Here is a 20,211-nt window from a genome sequence, read left to right as displayed (position 1 = left end):
ACACAGTCATTCAGCCGCTGGTGTGCGCAAATAGTTGTAGCAACAGGTGTACATGGCATTAGAGGCAGGGACGATTTCACACGGTTTGCACACGATTCCTGCATCATGTACACTAAGTGCGCACTTCATCCAAACTTCGCACTATGTGTGAAGGGGCCCTCAGTTTCACTTTGTATAGGGGTCAAAAGTTAAAGTTGCTCCAGTTTAGGTCAAAAGTGATGCAAATTATTGGTTGAAATAAAAGGATTAATAAATTGAATATTTTTGACTGTGTTGAATGCTTGTTCTCCAAAGTAAAGGTCAAACAAGGTTGACGTCCATTGGATTCTATGATGTATGACATATGTTACCCCGTAACATGATAACTAAGCATGACAGATGGTGCAAACTATTCCTTTTTTAAATGCTATTAACTCAACCAATAATTTGCATCATTTTTTTCAAAAATTACAGCAACCTTTTTGCTTCTTTTTTCTTCCATTTTTGCTTCTTTTACCCCATATGTCCATGGAATTCAGTCATAGACAGTCCAAACTATACCTTTTTCGAATTGTTATGATCAGACAAATAATGTGGTATGGGTTTCAAAATGATTGGAGCATTTTTACATTTTGACCCCTGTGTAATTCTTTATTGACCCCTGTAGCTCATTAGAGGCCAGCTCCAGGATGGCTCCATGTCTGAAAATAAACATTAGTTAATTTAGAACATGTGTGGCAATTTCCATGTTTTTATCACAAAATGAACAATTTTTAAGGAAATTTTAGCTAAGCTACACCACTACAGAAGAAATGTTGATTGGGAAGATCAAAAATGAGTACAGGATGGAGAGGGATTTTACCATTGTTAAAATGTTCCAGTGAAACTAAAGGGACAGATTGATCAGATGGTGATGTGACGTGAAGGGAGACATGGGGAAGTGCAAATGGTGGGGGGTTGGGGAGCTAAAGAAAGAGGAGGTGTAAATGGATGTAGTGAAAGAGGATAAGCAGGTGGTAGGAGTAACAGAGGACGTCAGAGATGAAGAATGAAGAACAACAATTCACTGAGGCAACCTGACAGACAATCCATGATTAGGTTTTATGCCTTTGTTCTTCACCTGCTGTGAGCATCATCTCAGACTTTTAGGTACCTTTCAACACGTGTGTCACCTTTATTCTAGAACACATGGAGTGCAAATGTGACATCATTACACAGCAGCGAAGAAACATTTTACATTATAGCAAACTTGCACAATTTTATAGCAAGAAAAAGGTGTAATTTTGCAAAGCTTTAAATTGTACCTCAATGCACATGATTTGTTTGCATTTGAACTTCGGATGGGGTTTCACTGTGTAATGACTGCTGTGTGTATTTCTGCAGGTCTCTGTGCAGAGGAGATCCATGTGTGTGGGGAACCTGCAGCCATAGCCTTCATAACAGAACTGATGTACACCACAGGAGAGGAGGTGGAGGTGAGGCAGCAGCGTGTCGCACAACATGAAGAATAGACTGTGGCTGCTCTTCCTACCCTTATTTTTAAGTCTTAACCCCAAGTTTGGATGAATGGGTCTCATCCTTCTGATATTTGTCCAACTATCAATTAGTCCAGTCAAGTTATTATTCAATTTAAGGTTCCAACCCACCACTCGTAGCAAAAAAAAAAAAAAAAAAATCAGGTGGGATTCTTCTGTGACATACTGCAGGAGTAACATATTAAAAATAGAGAACAATAGAAGGGGTAGAACAGGGGTGGCCAAGTTTGGTCCTCGAGAGCCACCTTCCTGACAGTCTTAGTTGTCTCCCTGCTCCAACACACCTGAATCCAATGAAATGCTCATTAAAAGTCTGCTAACGAGTCTTTCATTGGATTCAGGTGTGTTGGAGCAGGGACACAACTAAGAGTGTCACGAAGGTGGCTCTTGAGGACCGAACTTGGCCACCCCTGGGGTAGAAGGTCCCAAAATATGCAAATTCATGTTAATTAGGTATGAACCTCAAAGGAACCAGTCAAACAACTTGAAATCTTGTACTTGAAACCTCAGCCTTGGGCTGACAGTCTCATCACAGTGCATGTGTATTGAGGCACTACAAGTAAATGCACTTAAGTTTTGTTTCAAGATGCTAATCATGTTGTCTACAATCTAAATTTCTTCAAGTCAATCGTATCTGAACACCAGGTATAATATAATATCAGGGTAAATTAAAAAGAATTATCGTATATGAAACTCTAAAATACCTGCTGTTGGAACATGAATTACAGCAATGGTTGAGGCCAGTTTCGCCAGGTTTGGCGTTATGTATTGATGTACAGACATCACCTTCTTCTCATGGTCAGGGAGAGTTTTCACTTGTAAAAATGAGCTACCAGGAAAATTTCATTGGTGAGGAGTTGGCAAATGGCGTGTAGTCACAATCACATTACTGTTGTTAGTTAAGCAAAGCTGGAAAGATATTCAGAGTCGACCTTCCAGAATCAATAGCTTCAAAGTGAATCTCCGTTTTAAATCAAATGACACCTCTTTCCAAATGTAATACAGACAAACTACAGCTAAGCAAAGTACAACCAAAGGGGGTTCATTGATGTATGATGTGAGTTTGGTTGCACTACAAGATATAAATAAAAAGTTATTTATATAAAATAATTTAAATAATAAATAAAAATATCTGAAATTATATAATCATATCTTTTTCCAATCTAAGTGTTGTAGTACAGGGAGCTCATTGATGTGGGATGTGAGTTTGGTGACAATACAAACATAAATGTGAAGTTATTGAGTTTTTGTCAAAGCATTTCCTTTCACCATGGCAATTTGTTAATGGTCCCTGAGCTCCAATCTTGCAGCCAGCTGCACGCCAAGATTGATGCATTTTACCAAGAATAGAGGATGTCTCATTTGGGAGAAAAAAACAGTTTTGGGCGGTTGTAGTTTGTGGTCTGTTACAACGTTTGGAAAGAGGTGTCATATTTAAAACAGCAATTCGCTTTGAAGTTACTGATTCAGAATCTATCTTTCCAACTTTACGTGGCAGAAAGCGGCAGCGTTAGTAGAACGATGTTTAATCAGTCAAGTCCACAACAACACACGGAGGATATTATTTTTTGTTTTTTCCTGTACATGAGGGACAGTAACTTCAGTTTACGAACTGGTGAAGTGGGAGATATTAGTGGTCGGGTCCACACTTGAGAGCTGTTGTGTGCTGCCCCGCCAAAAAGGCACGTTAATGAGGAACAAATAAAAACTGGTGTGAAATGGTGGACGATTCTCGCTTCTTGCCCGCAACAGTAGACAAGAGTCCCGGTTAGCGACTTTTAATCAGCAGAAAGGTGAGTCACGATGAAGACCACCCTCACGCTGTGCTGGGTTTCACTTATGCTGTTTGTCAGAGATGTACTATTAAAACAATACAACAAAAAAACTCTCCTCAAAATATTATTTTTGGAAAATCTGTCCACCTAATAAGCAATGCTAATCATGTGATTACATCCTTGCGAAACCACAGATTTTAACCATTTTGACTTACTCACTGTCGAAGTCCAGAAAAAACTGGTTTCAAATTGTAAAAAATGTTTTCCCCAATTTAGGATCGTGACCTGAGTTGATGTCACGAAAATTCAGTTTTATCAGAGGCAGGTGAAATCAAGCTAATTTCCCCATGTTTATGACTTAATTTGTCTGGGCATATGGCACCAAAAATAAAACAAAATACATCATCCATCCATCCATTTTCTTCCGCTTTATCCGGAGTCGGGTCGCGGGGGCAGCAGCTCAAGCAAAGCCGCCCAGACCTCCCGATCCACACACACCTCCCCCAGCTCCTCCGGGGGAACTCCAAGGCGTTTCCAAGCCAGCCGAGAGATGTAGTCCCTCCAGCGTGTCCTGGGTCTTCCCCGGGGCCTCCTCCCAGTGGGACGTGCCCGGAACACCTCTCCAGCGAGGCGTCCAGGGGGCATCCGGAAAAGATGCCCGAGCCACCTCAACTGACTCCTTTCGACGTGGAGGAGCAGCGGCTCGACTCCGAGCTCCTCCCGAGTGACCGAGCTCCTCACCCTATCTCTAAGGGAGCGCCCAGCCACCCTGCGGAGGAAACGCATCTCGGCCGCTTGTACTTGCGATCTCGTTCTTTCGGTCATGAGCCAAATCTCATGACCGTAGGTGAGGATCGGAACAGAACGTTCAAAATACATCAATATTCTGTCCAATAAAACTGGACAGAAGCTGATTCATAAAGTGAATCAGCTTCTGTCCAGTTTTTAACCAACATTTGTTAGGTCAAAGGTTCCATGGCACAGCATTACTCCTTTGCCCAAAAATAATTAAATGGTGTTATTTTCTACTCTGCATGATACTTTTAATCTTTAAGAAGTCATGCTCTTTTTCCTCTTTATGCCTTTTCTCTATCTTCATTTCTCTGTCTGTCTTTTTCCTGACTTTCAGGTCCATAATTATGAGCGATTAACTCCATTCACCATCTTGGATCATGCTTTGGAGTCGTTGGACAACTTGAGACCAGGGGACTGTATTGTCTGCTTCAATAAAAATGACATTTACTCCATAAGCAGACAGATTGAGGCAAGAGGTCAAGAATGTGCCGTCATTTATGGGAGTTTACCTCCAGGTGAGTGTCCATGTGTGTGTCAGCGAAAGGAGTTACTCATCTGGTCGTAAGTCTAGTATTGGTCATATGAGGTCTTATGAAGCATTTGCTTTTTTCTGAAACCACTAGATGGCGATGTCTTTGTTTTGTTTTTATTAAAGAGCCTTGTATGACTGTCACTGCCTGACGGTGTGATTTTACCTCTGTTCTGGTGCTCAGTATGTATAGTTAAAGATAATGAGGTTTTATGACATGACTAAACTAAGAATATTTGTTTTTGTTGTTCATAAATTGCAATTCTTTTATCTTTCTGTTGTGTGCAGGCACCAAGTTGTCCCAGTCCAAAAAGTTCAATGACCCTGATGACCCATGCAAGATTCTTGTTGCTACAGATGCTATTGGCATGGGCCTCAACCTGTAAGTACCCACATGTAGTGTGTTGTCATGTGTTGCATTGATTCGTAATTCGGCACCTTTTTAACCTGGAAAAACCTCATTGTGATTACTTTCTTGGGCAGCATGGTAGCTTAGTGGATAGCACTACTAGAATGTCCTGGATTTGCTTCCAACCTGGTCCTTTCTGTGTGGAGTTTGTATATTCTCCCCATCTTTGCATTGGTTCCCTCTGAATGCTTGGGCTTCCTCCCACTTCCAAAAACGTGCAGGTTTGGTGAATTGGAAACTCTAAATTGACTGTAGGTGTGAGTGAGAGTGTGTCTATTAATGTGTGTCAGTCGTGTGTTAGATCAGAGGCCTGTCCGGGGTGTATACTTTCCTGGTCAAGACAGGCACCACAATGCAAAGTTACAAATCACATAAATCAAGTTATAAATCACGTAAAACAAGTTATAAATCACATAAAATATTGTCATTTTAAAGCCAAAGTTTAAATGCAAAGTGCACAACATATGATCATAAAGACAAATGACAGTTATTGTAAAAGCAGTGCTGCAGCTTCTTTTCAATGATTAGAATTTTATAAACTTCTAAATACTGCACCAATAGGACCTCATCTTATGGTTACATTTGAATGTAACTTTAATCAATTGGATGTGGTGTTGATGTGGAAACAGGGTGACAGCGTAATGTTGGGGTCAGGTCAGGACTTGGAGCATGCACTGCCGCCATACTTTGCTGCATCCATCACATTACACAACCATCTTGGGTCCTGGAGGGCAACCCCCCAGGCAGATATCTAGTCCTTCTCCACCGCTAGAAAGTCAACATCTGTCTGCTGCAACCAGGTGAAATGTGAGTGTCCCCTTAGTCTTCTTCAGTCACTGGGGCCCTCAGTGCTGAAACATGCCTCATGTTCAGAATGTTGTAGCTGACGACCCTCCACAATGCAAATGATACTAATTTTAGTCTCCCTAAGTAACTGTTCATTTGAGACAGTCATTCTCGTGGAACCCAAGGATCTTCTGAAGAGACCTATTACCAAAGACATCTAGTCACCTTAGGTCATTGGCTTAGCATTCATGCTTCACAACCATACAGTTCATGGTAGGATCACTTGTAATGTTATGTACATATAATTACAGTGTTTCACCACTTAAGAAATAAATAAACAGCAATAAAACGAGAGTTTTCCAACAAGCTGTGGGAGTGTCTCATTACTGTTTGCATGGAAGTAGCTGTTTAAGTATGATATATAGCTTAATTTTCAACATTATAAAGGCAATATGAAGTGCATAGTGTAAATTTGAAATGTTTTTGGGGTTTTTTCCTGCCCTCAGACATTGAGGAAATGTCATTTTTAGTTTTTTAATGCAGATTTTCTGGACAGTTCTTGTCCCAGGAGTTCATGTTCTTTAAGTGATTTTTGTAAAATAAAAACCGAAATGTACATTTTTTTTGTTTTGTTGCTCTCAAGATTTAAATTTTTAGTAAACCTAAACAATACTGAGCTAAGTCGCCATATCGAATCAGCAAAGATGTGTGGATGCTTTGAATGTTCTTTTAAAAACAGGACAATGTTTACATTGTAGCTTTGATGGCAGCTCATGAGTAAAATTTGAAAGAAGTGGCTCACATTTATCAATTTTCTCTCTCTCCGTCTCTCTCACTTTCTTTCCTTTTCCATCTCTTTAGGAGTATAAAACGTATAATCTTTAACTCCCTACTAAAGCCAATTATTAATGAAAAAGGGGAGAAACAGATGGACACCATCAGCACATCGCAGGCTCTGCAGATAGCCGGTCGCGCTGGGAGGTTTGTCTGATTTTATTTATTTTTTTCCTCCTCTGTCCGCTAATACTGACTTTGTTTCTGAGAGAAAGTGGTAGCAGAGAAGCCATAGTTATTTATCTGAGTCCTTTAATGAATCCCATCTTCTCTGCCATGTCCCCCAGGTTCTCCTCCAAGTTTAAAGAGGGAGAGGTTACCACCATGCACAGAGACGATCTGCCGAAGCTGAAGGAAATACTGAGCCACACGGTCGACCCCATAGAGGTAATCACTCACCTACTGACACACGAGATGTGAGACAGAAAACAGTCCACTGAGAATGTGGTTCTTCTTTAAGCCCCTGCACAACTGTAAGCACCATAGTGGGCAGTCACCTGCTAATTTAGGTGCTGAAACAAAGAATCGACCAAAGAAACATCAAGTTCAGCATTCAGCCCATCGACTGCTACAGCCAGCAGTCAAAAATGCGAAAAAAAAAAAAATCTTTATTTATACAGTAGTTTCAAATCAGATATACAAAGTGCTTTGCCAATTAAAATACAGCGAAAAGACAAACCAACAAAAGGTTCATTTCTCCCTCCGGTTGGTCTTTGGAGTATTTTGGCACCTTCATTAAGCCCAGAATATACATGTATGCTTACACACTGTGACACATAGGTTGTGTTTCTGATGTTTTTGTACCCGTGCCCAAGACACCACTGGTATATATACTCAACAAAAATATAAACGCAACACTTTTGGTTTTGCTCCCATTTTGTATGAGATGAACTCAAAGATCTAAAACTTTTTCCACATACACAGTATCACCATTTCCCTCAAATATTGTTCACAAACCAGTCGAAATCTGTGATAGTGAGCACTTCTCCTTTGCTGAGATAATCCATCCCACCTCACAGGTGTGCCATATCAAGATGCTGATTAGACACCATGATTAGTGCACAGGTGTGCCTTAGACTGCCCACAATAAAAGGCCACTCTGAAAGGTGCAGTTTTGTTTTATTGGGGGGGGATACCAGTCAGTATCTGGTGTGACCACCTTTTGCCTCATGCAGTGCAACACATCTCCTTCGCATCATCCGTGAAGAGAACACCTCTCCAATGTGCCAAACGCCAGCGAATGTGAGCATTTGCCCACTCAAGTCGGTTATGACGATGAACTGGAGTCAGGTCAAGACCCCTATGAGGATGACGAGCATGCAGATGAGCTTCCCTGAGATGGTTTCTGACAGTTTGTGCAGAAATTCTTTGGTTATGCAAACCGATTGTTCCAGCAGCTGTCCGAGTGGCTGGTCTCAGACGATCTTGGAGGTGAACATGCTGGATGTGGAGGTCCTGGGCTGGTGTGGTTACATGTGGTCTGCGGTTGTGAGGCTGGTTGGATGTACTGACAAATTCTCTGAAACGCCTTTGGAGATGGCTTATGGTAGAGACTGGTTTGTGAACAATATTTGAAGGAAATGGTAATATTGTGTATGTGGAAAAAGTTTTAGATCTTTGAGTTCATCTCATACAAAATGGGAGCAAAACCAAAAGTGTTGCGTTTATATTTTTGTTGAGTGTAGTAATACCACAGAGTTCTGTCCATCTGATAGCAATTTTTATGTCTGGAAAATTTGTCATTGCCTTAAATTTCAATTCAATTTATGATTACCCCAATTTATACATAGACTGAATAGATTAAGGTGATCATACATTTTCACCTGTAAAAGGAGCTACAGAACTGTGGATTTTTGAGTGGTATTACTAAACCCATCTTACTCTTGTTGTTGTTGTTGTGTTTTTTGTTTTTTTTTTGGTCTCAGAGTGCAGGACTCCATCCTACTGCAGAACAGATAGAGATGTTTGCTTATCACCTTCCTGATGCGACACTGTCCAATCTTGTTGTGAGTATAACAGACACTCTGTGTACCATCTGCTAACCCACTGAGCCACAGCACGGGGGGAAAACTGGTGCTCCAAATGTGGGACAAGCTTACAATCAAACCCAAGACACAACTGATTAACCTGCCTGGGTGGGATTCCCCTGCTGAGCCTGAATGTTTGAGGTACTGTCGCTTGCTTTAAGATGTGCCCACCCCAAAGTGTTGTGTTTAGAATAAAAATATCAGGGCTGTGAAAACTCCGCGGATCCGCGGGATTCCATGGATTTCATCATGGGAGGGTGGTAGTGTTGTACTCTTTAATCGTGATCATCACTGTGTTTTTAAAATGCTTATCGCAAAGCGTTCTCTTTTCTTACGACATTGTGTAAGTTTTATAAGTCCGCAGACACTGATCTGTGTGTTCCAGATACAAATCAGTTTCCTTGGATCCGCGGAGATTTGCGGAGGAAAAATACCATTCAAAGTGTAGCTGTTATAACAGTTGTCGTAAACTGGGACTGGTCGGTTGCTGCGGCGATGCTGTGTGGCTCCTGTGCAATGCTTAAGCTAAACTTAGCATGTGGACATCCCAAACTTAGAGCTTTCAAGTTTTTAAAAGAGGAGTTGTGCAGCATGTCTGTGTCATGGCACGATGTCGCACAGAGAGAAGATGGCGAGAAAGACTGTTTGAAAAAGTTTTATAAGGACAAGAATCCGTGGAATCGTCGCTGGCTTCATCAACACACCTGAAAGATAAAAGACACGGGAAAAGTGAACTGTGCCCTCTCAGGAAAACATGGTAAGAATTTTTCTCTCCCTGGAAAATAAACATTCTGCTCTTCAAACAGGATTTTAGACAAGATTGTGTGACTTTTTTCACTAATCTAGACTTTCTTTCATTGTAAAAAAGACATTGTGGCTTTGAATGGATTTCGGCTGCATGAATTTACACAAGAATATAAGTGACTTTTTAACTATAAGGTATGTTATTAATATTTTACCATGATTTTCCAAATATTCTACAAGCTTTAGCTGTGATTTTTGAAATGCTGTAACAGTCTTTTCAGTCTTCATAAATTTCATACAGTTTAATTATTCTGAGTTAATGCATAATTTGGTTTACAATTAAAATTATTCTAGTTCCTACTTCCACATCATATTCTGTTATTTCATCATCATCATTGACAGGTCAAATAAAAGGTTGAATATAGGATCATTTAAATATCCACTAATTTTGAGATTTGTTCTTCCAGGAGATGCTGAAAAAGTATCATTAGATAAAAATTTAATTCTGGGGGGTACTGCCCTAGACAGCCCTAGACCCTGGCTTCTGGATGCTGACCCCCTGCAAATTTTCCTCGGATTTCACAATTTTCATTTCACAGCCCTGAATATACACTGCCACAGTAAATTAAAGGACACACTCACTTTTAATATATCAAAGGTTGTAAAAAAAAAAAGTATGGGGCCACTAAGCTTGTTAAGATTTAAGGCATAAAAATGGTTTTCTTTGATGCCACTATAATTTTATTTATTAGCCTTTAAATAGGGGATTCATAATATGACATTGCCAGTATAATCAAAATTCGTGTTGTCTAGAAAATGTTTTTATGAAAAGTTCTGAAGGGTAAAATTTCAAACGAAAAGATGTACTTCATCTACTTATTTCAGTGTCTGTAATGAACAATGACAGTGACGTCAGATCACATGGGCTTCCCCAAACTTGAGTGAGAGATTCTGGGAAGGACACGGTTTCTGCCAGTTCTCAGTAGAGAGACACCGCTATGTCACTGGCTGGTCTGTCTCTGGCTGCTAATCCAACATGGTGGAAAATACTCCAAAACCGCAGTGTTTCTGTGTAAATCTAACATTTTTCTCAAATATTTTGTAAAAGCTAGCAAGAAATAAACTCCTAAATCCACAAACACCATTTTTATAACCAGATAACACCTCTGAAGTGATTTACAAGACATCTCAGACATCGGGGTGCACACTACATGCACCCGCATCACCAGTGGTCAAAGGTAACTTCTGGTCATTTCAAAAGCTTGTGCATGTGCACAACCCCTACAGACAGCATTAAAAATAAAAGGAAACCTTCACTATGGAATTCCCCACAGATAAATATGTCATTAAAATGAGCTGTAATTTCACAAGAAGTTTCTAAAATAAACCAGCATTATAATGCTTGGATTTCAGCAGAAACTAAACTGTCAGTTTAGTGAAATTTGGGTGGCCCTGTAGGTTTATGCCGGTGGGTACACTGCTCACCTTTGACTAGTAATGGCTAAATAACACCTCATGAAGTATTTGCTGTATTTTTCCCCCCAGTAGATTGCGGTCTCTTCAAGAAAAAAACAAAGTTTAAAGCACACTGTATTTCAGTTTGTATGGATATCTCTGGGGTATCTGTGGTGGAGCTCAAATAAACTCAAACCATTTTTTTCAAGCCTTAAAATTGCATGATGTAATTATGCCCCTGTTCTTGTATTTTTTGATTCTGTCCAATATGTATTGTTGGTGATATTAACACTTCTATAAGAGTTATTTACACTCTGAGAGTTCAGCGTGTGCTTTTGATTTAATATGTTAGTTGGTTCTGCTGAGTAAATAAATAAGTGTATTCTGCCCCGTTGGCCAGCTTAGTGTAGAGGCTCAAAGCTATGTATGTTGCGAGAACCGTTATTTTGGTACTAAGTCAATACCAAAATTCTGAAAAGCTAGCGATACTAGTTTTTCTGCTGTGTTGGTAGATTTGCTGTTAGCAAGGATGCTGTCTTTCCACATCCGCAGTTAAATACCAAGTACAGAAAAACAACTACCCCTGCTGCAGCAGCAACAGCTCCGTTCTGACTCTAAGATTTGGACAAAGTACTTTATGTTCAAAGTGGATGAGGGTTTGAATCCCAGGCTTCACTGAAATCTCTTACTTGAAGTGTCATATTAATGTCTTCTTTTACTGGCTGCTGTTTGAAGTCACCACAGCAGCTAATTATCATACTGACATTTCTGGCCAAATAATTTGTAGGGCAACACTATACCATATTCACATCTGTGCACCTTGGGCATTCCACACAAACTTCTGCTTGAAGTGGATGTGGGCGTTTGCACAAACTTGGCCAAATATTACATTTGTCGGATCAACCATTTCAATAAAATGTCTGATATCCTCACAAGTAAAGAATAAATCACCTGTCTGTGTCTGTTGTCCCCGCCCCCCATCCTTTTATCATTGATTACATAATGTGTTCCTTGTCAGATGATGTCTGGCACAGCACAAAAAAAGTGCACTCTTGGTTTTTAGTGTTAACCACACAGACAATAGTTTACTTCACTGAAACATTTTGCACAGAGTTTATGTTGAAGCAGAAAAATCTGGCTCTCATGGAAGCTTAATAAAAGTTCCTACATGTTTCAGTCCAGGCAACTCTGCAGTTAATCTGTTGCTGTCAATACAAAGCAAGCCATATTGTCACAGAACACTTCCTTCTTCTTGCACAAGAGTCTTTCACAGTAAGAGCACAGGACAAACAGACGATGAGAAAAACATCTGAAAACATTGTTTTATGCTTTTTCAAATATGTTTGGCGGGGGTGTGGAATAATTTTTTTTTAGGTGGACATTTAATCAACTTTAATAAAAAATAGTAGTAATAATTTCATTTCAGAACCACTTGCCCACCACCCCTGCCCTCTGGTTCTTATCAAACTAATTTATCAAAAATAAATAATTAAGATGCACCATTTTTGCAAACAAAGCAATCATCAAAGGTGCGAAGGACACTTAGACTGAGGTTGTAATAAAGTGAACCTAAAATATTGTTGCACATTATGCTTCTCATCATAAATGTTCCCTTTAAAGGATGAAAATCTTCACTTCTTTCCTTTTTAGTATGAAATCAACTCTTAAAGATTATGTTTGTTCCTTTTGTTCAAGAAATCTTACATTTGATGTTGAATTCATCCATCCATCCATTTTTTTTCTGCTTCATCCGGAGTCGGGTCACGGGGGCAGCAGCTCAAGCAAAGCCGCCCATACCTCCCAATCCACACACACCTCCTCCAGCTCCTCCAAAGGGAACTCCGAGGTGTTCCCAAGCCAGCTGAGAGACATATTCCCTCCAGCGTGTCCTGGGTCTTCCCCGAAGTCTCCTTCCAATGGGACGTGCCCGAAACACCTCTCCAGCGAGGCGTCCAGGGGGCATCCGGAAAAGATGCCCAAGCCACCTCAGCTGGCTCCTTTTGATGTGGAGGAACAGCGGCTCGACTCCGAGCTCCTCACCCTATGTCATGTGTGTCTTGGAGTTCAGAAGCTCCCATGACCAGTACAAAATCAACGACTGAGACGTCTCCCGGTATGGCGGAGCCGGGACCCCACCCTGGAGCCAGGCCTTGGGTTGGGGCTCGCACATGAGCGCCTGGTGGTCGGGCCTTAGCCCACAGGGCCCGGCCGGGCTCAGCCCGAAAGAGGGACGTGGGCCCACCCTCCTGTGGGTTCACCACCTGCAAAGGGGGCCATGAGGGTCAGGTGCAGAGAGGATTGTTGAATTCATATTTTGTTGTTTTTAGGTAAAACTGAAATTGTCATATTACATAATATGTTGTAAATGTCTACAGATTCACCATTCGTTGTCATTTGTTCACATTAATGTGTGAAGTACTGGTGCAGTGCGTTTGGTCTTGTTTCACCAACATTTGATGACAAATCTTTTCATTCATTCTGATATCGCTTTGTTTTTTTTGTGTGTGTGCGTGCGTGTGTGTTTCAGGACATATTTGTCAGTCTCTCTCAGGTGGATGGTCTGTATTTTGTCTGCAACATTGATGACTTCAAGTTCTTGGCTGATATGATTCAGCATATTCCACTGAACCTGAAGTCGCGCTACGTCTTCTGCACTGCTCCCATCAACAGGAAGCAGCCCTTTGTTTGCACATCCTTCCTAAAGGTAATGATGAATAGAAGGGGAAGTGGAAAGGAAGAATGTGATGAAAGGGGAAAGAGGAGGTGTTGATCAGCAGCAGTTCTGTTTTACCCCGACTGAAGTTTACTTGGGACACACTGTGCTTTTATCTTAAAAGACATGTTTACTTCATACCAGAGGTGGGACCACGTCACCATCAAGTCTAGTCTCAAGTCATAATGACCACCAAGCTGACTTGAGACTTGCTGATTCATGACTTGAGAGTGTCTTCGTCCCACCTGTGCTTTATACGATGTAAGTCATTAAAACGGGGGTCACTGAAGACCCGTTCCTAAAAAGGTTCAGTAGAAAGGTTTTGTCTGAAAAACAATTATTTAAAAAACAAGCAAGATATCGAAGTGAAACTGGTAAGAGAATAAGCGTGTACTTAATATCACTATCAAACAGTTGTTGCCTACAATTTCAGGCATGTGCAGAATCTCCTTTGGCACATGCACGCATTAGTTGGTTTAAAAAAAAAAAAAAGGTGACATGCATTTGAAATGGCATGTTGTTATTGAATTCCTCATGGTGGAGGATTGTGCCCCCGTCAACATTCACTGATGAATGAGTTGTTTGTGTTGATGTGTGGATGTCTATACAGTCGGGAGGTGGGCAAGAGGTTTGAAGGGGAAAATCCAGCCACGATCAGGCTGCATGACTAGACCTGTAGGTGGCACCCCATAACAGCCACAGGTGCACAGCATCAAGTGCAGGAGCGGTGGCATAGTCCTAAACAGAATTTTTTTTGGAATACGGCAACACTGTCTGCGATATGTGGACACTTTGCAAAAGCTGCATGCACACTTGAAATGGGTTTGTGCTGGAAAAGATTCATTCTTAATGATGTGTGGATGAGCATCATCCACACATAAGTCAACAAACATGCATTTCAGCGACTGAAATGTAAAAATGTAACCACACCCGTCATGCAGTCTGGATCTCACACCCACTGATTTTTTTTTTTTTTTCCCCCCCCAAACTGAAAGAACACCTGAAGGGATGCAGATACACTAATGATGCAAAGGTGCTCGCAGCTGGGTGTCGCTGGTGCAGAGAGAAGACACCAGATTTCTTCACTGACAGGATGTAAAACCTTATCCGGCGTTTGAGTTAGTGTGTGTAAAGGGAGGGTGACAATGTGAAAAAGTAATGACACTGCCTGATGGAGAATGTTCCGTTCTTTAAACAGATATGTGATTCATGTGAGTGTTATTGAAATAATCTTGTAGGAGGCACAATTTTTCACCCGACCCTCATTTGTAAATGGCATGTGCGTTTAAGAGAATTTCCCCATTAATCAGTTTTCTCATGTGTTGAGGTTTTTCATAGATATGACCAAAATCTTCAAGTGGTCCAGAACTGTGCTAGTCATCAAGTGCAGTTTAATGTAATGTCATCTATGCTGAGGTTTTCAGTCATTGATTGAATATGTCATTACTTTGAAGCAGGTTCAGCTTGAAAATCCTACATTAATTACATGCCATTATTACATTCATGTTTAACTCTGTGGTTTAAAATTATGAATAATTCTTTATTTATCCGTAAAGGTCAGTGATATAATTAAAGATACCTTGAGATTAATTTATTTTGGTAATCAATTAATTGATCAATTTATTTTCTTGATTCGTCGGTTAGTTGTTGGGTCCATAAAATGGTGAAAAATGTTGATCAGTGTTATCCTGAGCCCAGGATCACACCTTCAAATGTCCTGTTTTGTCCATAGCCCAAAGATTTTCAGTTTACTGCCATAGTAATCAGAATGTGTATGTAGAAGTAATCAGCTTGTAAAATAAACCAGAAAAATGTTCACATTTAAGAAACTGAAATCAAATAATGTGGATTTAAAAAAATAGAATATCAAAATATTTGTCAATATATTCCATATGGTGTGATGAAGATCTATGTATGTATGTATGTACAACCTCAATTCCAATGAAGTTGGGATGTTGTGTAAAATGTAAATAAAAACATAATACAATGATTTCCAAATCCTCTTCAACCTATATTCAATTGAATACACCACAAAGACAAGATATTTAATGTTCAAACTGATAAACTTTATTATTTTTGTGGAAATATTTGCTCATTTTGAAATGGATGCCTGCAACACGTTTCAAAAAAGCTGGGACAGTGGTATGTTTACCACTGTGTTACATCACCTTTCCTTCTAACAACACTCAGTAAGCGTTTGGGAACTGAGGACACTAATTGTTGAAGCTTTGTAGGTGGAATTCTTTCCAATTCTTGCTTGATATACGATTTCAGTTGTTAAACAGCCGGGGTCTCCGTTGTCGTATTTTGCCCTTCATAATGTGACACACATTTTCAATGGGCAACAGGTCTGGACTGCAGGCAGGCCGGTCTGGTACCTGCACTCTTTTACTACGAATCCACGCTGTTGTAACATGTGCAGAATGTGGCTTGGCAATGTCTTGCTGAAATAAGCAGGGACGTCCCTGAAAAAGACGTTGCTTGGATGGCAGCATGTGTTGCTCCAAAACCTGGATGTACCTTTCAGCATTGATGGGGTGCCATCACAGATGTGTAAGTTGTCCATGTCATGGGGACTAACACACCCCCATACCATCACAGATGCTGGCTTTTGAACTTTGCGCTGGTAACAATCTGGATGGTCTTCTCCCTCTTTTGTCCAGAGCACACGATGTCCAGGATTTCCAAAAACAATTTGAAATGTGGACTCATCAGACCACAGCACACTTTTCCACTTTGTGTCTGTCCATTTCAAATGAGCTCGGGCCCAGAGAAGGCGGCGGCGTTTCTGGATGTTGTTTATGTATGGCTTTCGTTGTGCATGGTGAAGTTTTAACTTGCACTTGTAGATGTAGCGATGAACTGTGTTAACGAACAGTGGTTTTCTGAAGTGTTCCTGAGCCCACGCGGTAACATCCTTTACACAATGATGTTGGTTTTTAATGCAGTGCCACCTGAGAGATTGAAGGTCACGGGCATTCAATGTTGATTTTCGGCCTTGCTGCTTACATGTAGAAAGTTCTCCAGATTCTCTGAATCTTCTGATTATATTATGGACTGTAGATGATGGAATCCTTAAATTCCTTGCAATTGAATGTTGAGAAACATTGTTCTTAAACTGTTGGACTGTTTTTTCACACAGTTGTTCACAAAGTGGTGATCCTCGCCCCATCTTTGCTTGTGAACGACTGAGCCTTTTGGGATGCTCCTTTTATACCCAATCATGACACTCACCTGTTTCCAATTAGGTGTTCTTTGAGCATTCATCAACTTTTCCAGTCTTTTGTTGCCTCGTCCCAACTTTTTTGAAATGTGTTGCAGGCATCCATTTCAAAATGAGCAAATATTTGCACAAAAATAATAGTTTATCAGTTTGAACATTAAATATCTTGTCTTTGTGGTGTATTCAATTGAATATAGCTTGAAGAGGATTTGCAAATCATTGTATTCTGTTTTTATTTACATTTTACACAACGTCCCAACTTCATTGGAATTGGGGTTGTATAAATAAAAATTTCATTCTTTTTTTTCCTCTTTTTTTGCGCATGTATGTGTGAGGTATTATTTAGTGTAAAGTGCTTTCACCATGAAAGTTCGATATAAATACTATCCATGTGCCATATACTGTAGTCGAGTGTCAGTGCTAGTCTGGAAACTAGATGTGGTACTAGGTTGTTGCCATTCAGAAAACTTACTTTAAAACATACTGGTGCTAAATACGTGCCGAAATACATTTCACACATGCTTCTGTGTCATTCACCCTGAAAGCATGTGTCAGTGCTTTTATAATGGTTCGAGAGTCAGAAATAAACATTGTCTGTTCAAATCTTTCCTGTTGCCTTTTAACTAAATGTGCGCCTCGTGACAAAAGATAATTCCTGTTGTTTTCCCAGTGCCTGTTTTTTTTCTTCTTTTTTTCCACCTGATGCTAAGCACAGTGTCGCTACTGAGGATCTTGCTGATATTATTTATTTTATTTATTTATTTATTTTACAGTTTGCCCGTCAGTTTAGCAGAGATGAACCCCTGACATTTGATTGGGTATGTCGCCATGTTGGCTGGCCTCTGGCTCCACCCAAAAATATAAAAGACCTGGTTCACCTGGAGGCTGTTCATGATGTGTTTGATCTTTACCTCTGGTTAAGGTAATATCATAATATTGCTTCTTAGAGGTTTAAGGCTTAAGTTTTCTTAACAATGTATGTGTGTGCGGCTGCTACCTGGTCTAACTAATCCTGGTGATTACTGTTGTCTCTGTCTCCATAGTTACCGGTTCATGGACATGTTTCCGGACACGACCGCAATTCGAGAAATTCAAAAAGAACTGGATGACATCATCCAGCAGGGTGTGCGAAATATCACACGCCTCATCCGAGCCACTGACACGACCAGCGCTAACCCAGTACAGCCACAGAACAGTGGGCATGGCCAAAACCACTCTGCTGAAAAGAGTGGGGGTGACACCAATCAGTCCCCCAGCAGCAGCAGCAGAGGAGGAAGAAGAGGCAAACAGGCGGCAGCCAGTTCTCTCACAGGTCGCCTGCTGAGAGACGGGCTGCTGACGCCTGACCTGCTCCGGCAGCTGCAGAGCGAGTGGTCAAAAGAGCAGAAGCAGGAACTTGGCAGTCAGCACGCACCTAACGCAGAACACCACAGTAGGAAAAACGCAAAGAGAAGATGAACAAGGAGATCATACTGTTGGCTGTAATTACTGTTCCCATGGAAACCAGCAAGAGGACTTTGAGTCAGTCTGATGGAAACCTTTGATAGCATCTGGTATTTTGTAATAAAACTTTTGAAGGAGATAAATAGGATTAACTTGTATATTCTCAGCATGATGTTGACCAAAATGTCCTGTGTACTCCAGCTATTAAAAAAAAAAAATAAAAGATTTATATGAAATTAGACACAAAATGATTTTTGGACTCAGGTCAAACTTGCCCCTCTGTTACATCCTCCTCATCATTTTAATTACACAAGCGGATACATAAGAACAATTTGCTTTTTCTACTGTAAGAGTTGCATCAATCAGAAAACAATTCTCATTAGAATTTTTTAAATTGCGGTGAGTTGTCTAAAAACTCAAATGAGTCATCTGTGATGAGATTTTCTGGAACAAAAGGCATTTATGAGTTTAAGAGACAACATATTAAACAGCAGTCAATCACATATTGTCATTTTTTAAGGGTTTACACTCACTTGTCTTCAACTGCGTATCTGGGATCGGGTCACGGTTTACACATCCCACAAAGTAACGTTACATGCCAGTATGACCAATTATAGTGACGATCTCTGCTCTTCCCTTGAAATGTCCATTTGGTAGTTTGAACTTGTTTCTTGAATATGTCTGCATGAAGCCAAGCTAAATTATTGCATTCCAAAATCACAGTTCCTCTAAACTTTGCCATATTGTTGAATATAAAATGTATGTTACAAAATTTAATACCTTTTACACGCAATACAAATAACAGGCTGATGCTCTCACAAAACACAGATGGAGATCAGTTTTGGTTATGTGTGTATGATGAACACTATCTGACTTCTTTTTGTCCTTGTCAAAAAATTGCCCAGCTTTTGATTTATGTGTTTTTTTTCTGTCTGAATCTTATTTAATTTTTATAAACTAAGCAGTGCGGCTTATTGTCCCCAAGTCAGTCATACACTCAACAAAAAAATATAAATTGAATACTTTTTTTTTACTCCATTTTTGAAGTAAAAGATCTAATTATGCAATGCTCACAAAACTAATTTCCCTGTAATTTAAGAAATTTGGTGTATTCTGTATTATTGAGTACTTCATTTTTATCAAGGCAATCCATCGAGCAAACAGGTGTGGCACATGACGGGATGCAATTAAGCAGCATGATTATTGCACGTGTGTCTTGGAGTGGTTGTAGTTAAGAAGCACTCTGGAATGTGAAGTTTATTTTGAAAAGCCTTTTATTAATTACTGAACTGCAGTATGGTTTCAAGTGGGGCAAAAGAGCCTGTCTGCAGGCTTTCTTTTTTGAGGTGTCAGAAAACCATTTGGTATTTGGTGCTGCCACTGTTTGCTGTGTGACAGCTCTAGCATAGAGTTGATCAGGTTATTAATTGTGGCCTGTGGAATGTTGGTCCTCTCTTCTACACTGATTGTGTGATGTTGCTGGATACAACCCCTGGCAAAAATTATGGAATCACCGGCCTCGGAGGATGTTCATTCAGTTGTTTAATTTTGTAGAAAAAAAGCAGATCACAGACATGACACAAAACTAAAGTAATTTCAAATGGCAACTTTCTGGCTTTAAGAAACACTGTAAGAAATCAAGAAAAAAAGATTGTTGCAGTCAGTAACAGTTACTTTTTTAGACCAAGCAGAGGAAAAAAAATATGGACTCACTCAATTCTGAGGAATAAATTATGGAATCACCCTGTAAATTTTCATCCCCAAAACTAACACCTGCATCAGATCACATCTGCTTGTTAGTCTGCATCTAAAAAGGAGTGATCATACCTTGGAGAGCTGTTGCACCAAGTGGACTGACATGAATCATGGCTCCAACACGAGAGATGTCAGTTGAAACAAAGGAGAGGATTATCAAACTCTTAAAAGAGGGTAAATCATCACGCAATGTTGCAAAAGATGTTGGT

General features: G+C 40.2%; 1 protein-coding gene across 1 annotated transcript in view; it reads left to right on the top strand.

Annotated features, from left to right (window-relative positions):
- supv3l1 (SUV3-like helicase) overlaps positions 1 to 18,484 on the top strand; it is a 56,828-nt gene extending 38,344 nt beyond the window's left edge. Inside the window, exons 8-16 of the mRNA XM_034188494.1 lie at positions 1,363 to 1,454; positions 4,419 to 4,599; positions 4,902 to 4,995; positions 6,670 to 6,789; positions 6,930 to 7,029; positions 8,568 to 8,648; positions 13,396 to 13,572; positions 17,578 to 17,726; positions 17,848 to 18,484. Of these exons, the coding sequence (XP_034044385.1) occupies positions 1,363 to 1,454; positions 4,419 to 4,599; positions 4,902 to 4,995; positions 6,670 to 6,789; positions 6,930 to 7,029; positions 8,568 to 8,648; positions 13,396 to 13,572; positions 17,578 to 17,726; positions 17,848 to 18,262 (1,409 nt within the window). The 3' untranslated portion in view covers positions 18,263 to 18,484. The remainder of the gene's footprint in view (positions 1 to 1,362; positions 1,455 to 4,418; positions 4,600 to 4,901; positions 4,996 to 6,669; positions 6,790 to 6,929; positions 7,030 to 8,567; positions 8,649 to 13,395; positions 13,573 to 17,577; positions 17,727 to 17,847) is intronic.
- Positions 18,485 to 20,211: the final 1,727 nt, after the last annotated feature.

Source organism: Thalassophryne amazonica, chromosome 2, assembly GCF_902500255.1.
Source record: "Thalassophryne amazonica chromosome 2, fThaAma1.1, whole genome shotgun sequence".
In the NCBI taxonomy this organism is placed as follows: domain Eukaryota; kingdom Metazoa; phylum Chordata; class Actinopteri; order Batrachoidiformes; family Batrachoididae; genus Thalassophryne; species Thalassophryne amazonica.
Note: the sequence above shows the minus strand (reverse complement) of the source record. Positions and strands in the feature narration are given on the sequence as shown.